The sequence below is a fragment of the Macrobrachium nipponense genome, chromosome 41, assembly GCF_015104395.2.
Source record: "Macrobrachium nipponense isolate FS-2020 chromosome 41, ASM1510439v2, whole genome shotgun sequence".
Classification (NCBI taxonomy): domain Eukaryota; kingdom Metazoa; phylum Arthropoda; class Malacostraca; order Decapoda; family Palaemonidae; genus Macrobrachium; species Macrobrachium nipponense.
In genome coordinates, this window is record NC_061102.1 from 44,698,179 (window position 1) to 44,706,225 (window position 8,047).

General features: G+C 39.1%; 1 protein-coding gene across 1 annotated transcript; it reads right to left on the reverse strand.

Annotated features, from left to right (window-relative positions):
• Window positions 1–2,433: 2,433 nt before the first annotated feature.
• On the reverse strand, window positions 2,434–7,780 carry LOC135212905 (ionotropic receptor 93a-like). The gene is made up of 8 exons (XM_064246651.1): window positions 7,465–7,780; window positions 7,254–7,385; window positions 6,614–6,815; window positions 5,821–6,057; window positions 5,096–5,355; window positions 4,843–4,980; window positions 3,898–4,084; window positions 2,434–2,852 (listed from the first exon to the last, which is right to left on the reverse strand). The coding sequence occupies exons 1-8, from the start codon at window positions 7,512–7,514 to the stop codon at window positions 2,553–2,555; spliced, it is 1,506 nt and encodes a 501-aa protein (XP_064102721.1). The 5' UTR covers window positions 7,515–7,780; the 3' UTR covers window positions 2,434–2,552.
• Between the last annotated feature and the right edge of the window lie 267 nt (window positions 7,781–8,047).

The following is an 8,047-nucleotide window of genomic DNA, read 5'->3' on the forward strand; positions in this document are numbered from 1 at the left end:
CCGTTCACGAAGGAAAACGCGTAAATATTGTCGTCGTGATACATAGTAGCTACTACAATCAGAAATTTACATTCTATCTACCAGATCTCTATGAACGAATCCATCTGAGAAATTCCAATTACTTCGGACATATATCGTGTTTTTAGGTATCTGAACGCTTTTGCTTTTCAGTTTTAACTTATATGATATAATTTGCAGTGTATTTTCATATTCTAGAGTAAAGTTAGCGATATAATTTCTTTTCAGTAAAAACAAATGGGAAATTCGATGAACGAAAGCTAATGAAAACTGTATCTTCATTTTTCTTGTCGAGTGTACATCACCTGGAAATAAAGAAACAGAAACACTTAACACTATTTAAAACCTATCTATTCACCACCACGTTATGGGAAATGTTTACATTCAAGTGAATAAATAAAACCAAACACCATTACCTTCATTGAAATTGAGCGTGTAGACCTATCAATACATACGTTGACTTTAATTTCAAATATTTCTTTGCAGAGTTGCACACCAGCCATGACCTGTAATGTTCGATGGAGGAATTCAGTCACATTCATTCCAAGATGGGAATACCTTTGTTCGGTCATCTGTTCGTAGACGCAATTCTATTAATATTAATTACTTACGTTAAAATGAAAAAAAGGCACGTTCATACATATAATTTTGTGGACATGTTTACGTGCCACTTAGTTATTGGCAGAGATAAAATCACAAGTAATTGCAGGACGAATTCCGTCCCGTGAAATAAAGGCACCGAAGATTTGGCGATTTCAGCGGCTTAAACGTTTATCGCTTTCTCGTTCCGTTGTAGAGCGATAATCGTCTGTTGATATGATTCCCTGTTGGTTTGTTTTGCTCTTAATTAATGAGGCGTTATTAGAATTTATTATCATGGGGCGTCTGGTGTTCAGTGAACTTACCAGCTGTTGTTGCGTGTGCACTATGTATCAGAGAGAGAGAGAGAGAGAGAGAGAGAGAGAGCATACGCTCTTTGCCATTAGAGAGAGAGAGAGAGAGAGAGAGAGAGAGAGAGAGAGAGAGAGAGAGAAAGCATGAACGCTTTTTCATTAGCGGAAGAGAGAGCATACACCCTTTCCCATTTCCCATTAGAGAGAGAGAGAGAGAGAGAGAGAGAGAGAGAGAGAGAGAGAGAACCTTTTTCAATTGGAGAGAGAGAACGAATCCTTTCCCATGAGAGAGAGAGAGAGAGAGAGAGAGAGAGAGAGAGAGAGAGAGAGAGAGAGGATGCACTCTTCCCAACTGGAGAGACAACATTATGTGGAAATAGGATGCAGAATTGGTGCCAGAATTATAAAGAAATATCAAGGAAAATATTTAATAATTCCATATTACCGGAAGTCAAAGATTTTGATTAGAAGCTGACCATACAAAACAATTTCAAAAATCCCACACATAAGTATACGAAAATATAAAGTATATATACGTTAAACAATGACGTCTCGAAATGTCAGCATTTAGATAAGAACATATTTCAAAACTATAGAGCTTAGTATTAACGTCGAAAGTCCCACAGAACGACTTACAATATCGCGGTCAGTTAAGAAACCCATGTTGTTCCCAAGCTACCAGGACCTGTAGTAGTGTTTCTCTGGTGATGCTACCTCTGGAACGGAGGGCGTAGTTTTTCGTATTGATTCTCACTTTACTCGAGTACAGAGGGAAACTCTTAAAAACGATTGGCCGACGTGGTATCATTTCAGAGCCAGATCTGACCAATGAGGTTGAAGCTTTACTGTGCCTTCGAGATTGAAAGGAAGAAAAAAAAAACCATCTACGAAATTATATCATCTGCATTCTTAATAATTCACCCAGATGTAAAGACGCGACATTTGGTGAAATTAGCATATTTCTTTCTGCCGGGTTTCCATAGCGTAATCTATCCCTGCTGCAATTAATATTCCCGGCCAGATAAATGTCATTGCAGTTCAATATTGCAATGCGAACTTCATTGTCAGGAGAGGATGGTCGTAAATTTAATAGGTTAGATTTCAGGACCCGAGTTGCCTAGCAGAAGAGGTACTCATACCTATACATGTAGTATTTGCCGGTAGATTTTGTACTTCTTGTCCCTCGTTATCATTATTTTATATAGTTGTGTATTTGTACGCTGGGCAACTATGATAATGATGAGACCTTGATATGATTATTGTAACAACATACACAAAGATAAGCATTCATGATTTTTATGTGTACGTTCGTATATATATATATATATATATATATATATATATATATATATATATATATATATATATATATATATAGTGTGTTGTGTGTGTGTGTATTACATTTTTTTTATAAAGAACTTATAGGAGGATAAATAAATCATTCGATTTATGCTTCACTGACATATAATTTCAAGAAATTACAGTCACCAAATACCTATATACTTTATCCAAATCGACGACAGTCACGATTCAATGATTTCATGGTCATTTATTTACTTAATTTACTTCTCGGGGAAATATAACGTGTTTCTGAGCGACTGTATCCGTTGATTTTATCCACATTTCTTCGTCTTCCACAGTTTAGCGCTGCACGAACCAAGCGTGCAGCGTCACCTCCACAGCGAACACAGAGCCAGCAACCGCGAGCCCCAGCAACAGCAAGAACAGCGGACCTTGCATGTGGACGATGGTCAAAGCTTGACTTGCTTCTGTGCGTTGGTCGCTCTTCGCTTCTTCTTCTTCTTCTTTTTCTTCAATTTCCTCGTCGTCTCCCACCCCAGTTTCTTCTTCCTGCTGTTGCTGCTGGAGACGCTTCTTCTGTCGGCTGATTCGGCGAGCATCCTCGACGACCATGTCACCCCATTTCTCGATCAAGCCAGCCTGGCGGGGAGGGAGATAGGGTAGACCTTTAGCTCTATAGATATTGGGGTATAGACGTCTGCAAAGAACGGCTCTCTATCTTTCTCTCTCATTCATAAAATAATTCCTATTTCCTTCCTTTTGTTATAATGATAAATGGCTTTAATATCACCTATAAAGAATGGCTCGCTCTCTCTCTCTCTCTCTCTCTCTCTGTCTCTCTCTCTCTCTCTCTCTCTCTCTCTCTCTCATTCATATAATGATTCTCATTTCCTTTCTTTTGTTACAATGATAAATGGTTGTAATATCACCTACAAAGAATGGCTCTCTCTCTCTCTCTCTCTCTCTCTTTCTCATTCATATCATAATTCTCATTGTCTTTCTTTTGTTTTAATGATAAACGGTTATAATATCCCCTACAAAGAATGGCGATCTCTCTCTCTCTCTCTCTCTCATTCAAATAATAATTCTCATTTCCGTTTTTATGTTAAATTGATAAACGGTTATCCGGTTATCATATCACCTAAAAGAATGGCGCTCTCTCTCTCTCTTTCTCATTCATATAATAATTCTCATTGTCTTTCTTTTGTTTTAATGATAAACGGTTATAATATCACCTACAAAGAATGGTTCTCTCTCTCTCATATAATAATTCTTAGTTCCTCTCTTTTGTTAAAATGATAAACGGTTATAATATCACCTACTGCGGACACTTGACTAAAGACACAAATAACTTGAGAATTAAGCACCGAAATGATAAGAATTTGCTCGCTATTTAATTAACAGAAATCTTCCCATCACGGTTAGTATAAAAAGACCCTAAACAATTCTTCATGAAATAATGACGTTCATACACCCGAGCATATTCTTAAGGCTCTCATACACTAAACGATTGTCTGAACGACTCTGTATCGTTCACACTGTAATGGCTTGTCTGAATGCAAAAGTGGGCGGAGCTTCGTGTCTGAAGAACGATCTCAGCGGGAATCTGCCACGATTAGGTGTGTGTGGGACGATAACGACAATCGTTCAGACAATCGTCGAGTGTATGGGGGCCTTTACTGACCTCATTAAAAGCCTGGATGCATCGGTCTATGACAGGCTTGAAAGGGGCGTCCCGTATGATGGGCCAAGCCGAATAACCGGGCCACACGTTTTGGCGCGCAACGTAAAGGCGGCTGGATGACTGGAGGGGTGTAAAGTGACGGGCTATCATCAGCTCCATGAAGCGTCGCTCGTACATGTAGGCTGAACTAAAATGAAATAGTATATATATATATATATATATATATATATATATATATATATATATATATATATATATATATATATATTATGGCTTTAGGTCAAATCATATCTGAACTAAAGGAAATGTGCTTTCTATGTATATATCTAAATTGTGGTTTTGGGTCTTCCTTATTAAATAATGGCTGAACTACAATGAAATGTGATATATATATATATATATATATATATATAATATATATATATATATAGATATTTATATATAAATATAAATATATATATATAAATTGTGGTTTTGGGTCTTCCTTATCAAAAAATTAACCGAAGAATGTATCTGTTTTCGTACTACAAACTGGCATTACGGCGTAAATACAGTTGCCATTGTCACAGAATGTGTAATTCGCTAAAATGATTTTATTCCCGAAAACAAATCATGACAGAATGTATACTTTCAACATTTTAAAAAGTCTGTTTTTGGATGAAAGCATTTAGCTATTAACGTCATAAGAAAAAAATGACAATCGTCACATAATACATAATTCGCTAAACTGATTTTATTCTTGAAAACAAATCTTGACAGAATGTATAATTCTTAAAATTTAAAAAGTCTGTTTTTGGATGAAAGTTTTAGCTATAAACGCCACGAGAAAAAAATGAGATAGCACTGCCGATTCGAGAGCCATAGGCCTAATTGCTGTCAAGATCTACATAGATCTTTAGACTTTGATTACTGTAATCAGTTAGCTAAGTTTTCCGTTCGACTCACTTGGAAGTCTCGGCCAATTGCAGGCCATCCCAGAAGGAGTCTACGAAAGTCACCCTTTCGCTTAGAGTTCGAAATTCGCTGGAGGGCGACTGCTTGAAGCCGTTGTAGAAGTCAACGGCGTCTGGAGGCATCGCTACCCTACAGGATTGAGACGTTTAATCACTCGCTTATACTACACGGTGCTATAGATGTAGCACCTTCGAATATAGCATAACTGCCAGCAAAAGTCGTAAATAAGAAAAGGTTCTCATACTTGGCGTTCTTCGCTAGCAGCTGCGGGAGGTTCTCTGCCCTGGGCGGGTATTTGGGTATGGTCAAGAAAGCGGTTAGGTTTCCCCTGTAGGCCGTGCCCATGATGAAGGCGAACACCACCCAAAAGCCGACCAGAAGCCTCGCCGAATTCGTCGTGGACGGTTCGCTGGTGAAGTTCTGACCAAGGAGAGTTCCAGTCATTTCCAGGATGATCCTTCCAGGGAGACCCTTGTTCTCGCGGGCATTTCCGATATTGGTGATCTTTGAAGGCAAGAAGACAGTTAGTACTAGGGGGAGTAGTAGGCTACATCTTTCAAAGTTCGCTTTATGAATAGTCGAATGTTATACAAAACGAACTGCAAGGAAATAATAAAAGAAGATAATATTAATAATAATAAATAGGTATGATTTATCAGAAACACAAATGTAACAGAACAATGAAAAGTCCGACTGCAAAAAGTAGTACTAAGGGGAGAACGGCTTTCAAAATCCACATTATGAAATGTCGAATGTTATACAAAACGAACTGCAAGGAAATAATAACAAACTAATAAAAATAAACAGATGTGATTTATCAGAAACACCAATGTAATAAAACAATGACAAGTCCAACAGAAATAACTGTTTAAAAATGAATGCAAAACCACGATACGGTTGCAATAAACGCAACCAATATGGAGTCATATAATCTATCGAACGGGGAATTAAATTAATATCTAGACTAACCACGATGAAAACGACGGGCATGATAATCATCATGGCCAGGATCGAAGCCAAGACTTGACCGGTCAGCGGATAATAGAGACTTTGCCAGCGGGGCTTCAGCGTAGGCTTGGCCATACTGAACGTCAGCGTGGCAGGCTCAATGGGGACTGTGAAATCGAGTTCCTTCAGGAGGTGGGGCATGATGGCCAGCTTCATCGGGGACATGAAGGACACGCGTTGCTTCACCAGGAGGATGACCTGCGAGAGAAGTTGTTGTTTAATCAGATTCAGTCAGTTAATCAATTTTGTCATCAATGGACAGAATCGTGAGTTCCTAACAACTTTTGTTTTTGCTATGAGGATCAGAGCTCGGAAAAGGTATCTTAATGAGTTAGTTTTCAATTAACTGCGATCTCTTTTAGTGTTCTCTTTACTGACTGCAAACTACCAATCGGGAAATCAATAAAAAAAAAAAAAAGTTCAACTCCAGAAGACGTAAACCAGATAATCTTAAAATCGATTTCTCCACGACTTTATGAAATAATATCACGCAACTCGTGACGTCAGAAAAAATCAGAGTTTTCTAAAGGTTTTAAAACTGGATTTTGAAGCATATTCAGAATAAAGATAAAAAGACAGCAGTGATTTTAATAAGTAAACATATACAATATTATAAATTTTAAGAAACTGTAAATGTATATTTTCTCAATTAAAAAATCAGAACGAAGTGACGATAAGTTAAAGGTAAAACAAAATAAGAAACTGGAACAGATAAACCAAAGACAAAGGTACCATACTAACGCCACTTAACTACCTCATCCCAGGATTTGGTGGGAATGAACTTGATGGAGAAATTGAGAAACTGGTTCATGGTCTCGAGCATGATGTAGTCTCTCCCAGTGTAGTTGCTTGTGCTCCCGCTAGGGGCGCCACTGCTGGCGTCCACAGGCTCCTCTCGAGCCATGAAATATGGCATGAAGGGCCACACCGTCATGCCCACCTCGGCACCGAAGAAACTGAGGTGAGAGAGAGAGAGAGAGCTCCAAAAATCACGGTTTCTTCATATTCTTTAGGATATAAGATAGCTTTTCCTCTGAAGCTTTGAGGAAATCAAGTTAAGCGTTCGTTGAACTGCTAGAAAGATGTAAATAAAAGCAGATTCTCTCTCTCTCTCTCTCTCTCTCTCTCTCTCTCTCTCTCTCTCTCTCTCTCTCTCTGTTATCATCCCCACTGAATCACTGGCAACTTTTGCTTCAGTTAATGTAAAAAAAACCCTCTAAACTAGTCTCTAATTACTTCAGGTATTTCTCAGGGTAGAGCTGGAAGCTCGTATCTCTCTCTCTCTCTCTCTCTCTCTCTCTCTCTCTCTCTCTCTCTGTTATCACCCCCCACCGAATCACTGGCAACTTTTGCTTCAATCAATGTAGTACCCCACTCAACTAGTCACTAATTACTTCAGGTATTTCTCAGGGTAGAGCTGGAAGTTCAAGACCACCGTCAGACCGTCCTCCTGGGACCAGCTTCCTACCCTGACCATCTGTCCTCGTCCACTCCTGCCATATGGCAGGTAGCTGTAGACGCCGCCCCTAGAAATGAATGAATCAGTTAGTCAATAAATTATCTATATATTATATTACATTACGTTATATTTACATAATCACCCACCTTGAGCCATCAGCCTTATCGTCGAAGTTCAGAACCATGGCGTTGGTCATGGAGAACACTCAGCTGGATTCCAGGAAGTCCCTCAGATCGTGCAGGGGAAGCTTCGTCACGGCCAGGACCTTCGTCTCCCACAGAAGGAGCCGATCTCGGTCTACGCACCGGGAGAGCTCCGCCAGAAAGCGCGGGTCCTCGCTGACTGTCAGCAGTGCTACGCATGGTGACGTCTGACGGAGCTGAGAGAAAGTCAAATTCTATCTTCGCTCTAGATTCTATATTCAAATGTGATTGCAATTCTGCTCCACCGAACCTACAATGTTGCCAACTGTAGGGTAATTGCCCCACGCGTAGGGTAATCTGGGCAAAATCTTGAACAACGGGGCAATATTTTCAAGTGTAGGATAATTGTAACAAGGTAGATTTAGATCAATATACTTATTAGTATTCATGATATTGCATATAAACCTAATCTAAAGATTCATTTATTATCATAGCCGCAGAACGTTGGGTCATATTCAGTTATGTAGGATTATTTCTCGTCTCCTGTAGGGGGTGTAGGGTTAGAGCGGTTGGCGTCACTGCCGAA

What these genes read in the sequence shown, in the direction of transcription:
- LOC135212905 (XM_064246651.1), bottom strand. Translation starts at nt 7,514, where the DNA reads ATGACCAACGCCATGGTTCTGAACTTCGACGATAAGGCTGATGGCTCA. An exon ending in TGCCCGTCGTTTTCATCGTG is followed by an intron (nt 5,356 to 5,820) that starts GTTAGTCTAGAT and finishes TTGCCTTCAAAG; the next exon opens with ATCACCAATATCGGAAATGC. An exon ending in CTGCTAGCGAAGAACGCCAA is followed by an intron (nt 4,981 to 5,095) that starts GTATGAGAACCT and finishes TCAATCCTGTAG; the next exon opens with GGTAGCGATGCCTCCAGACG.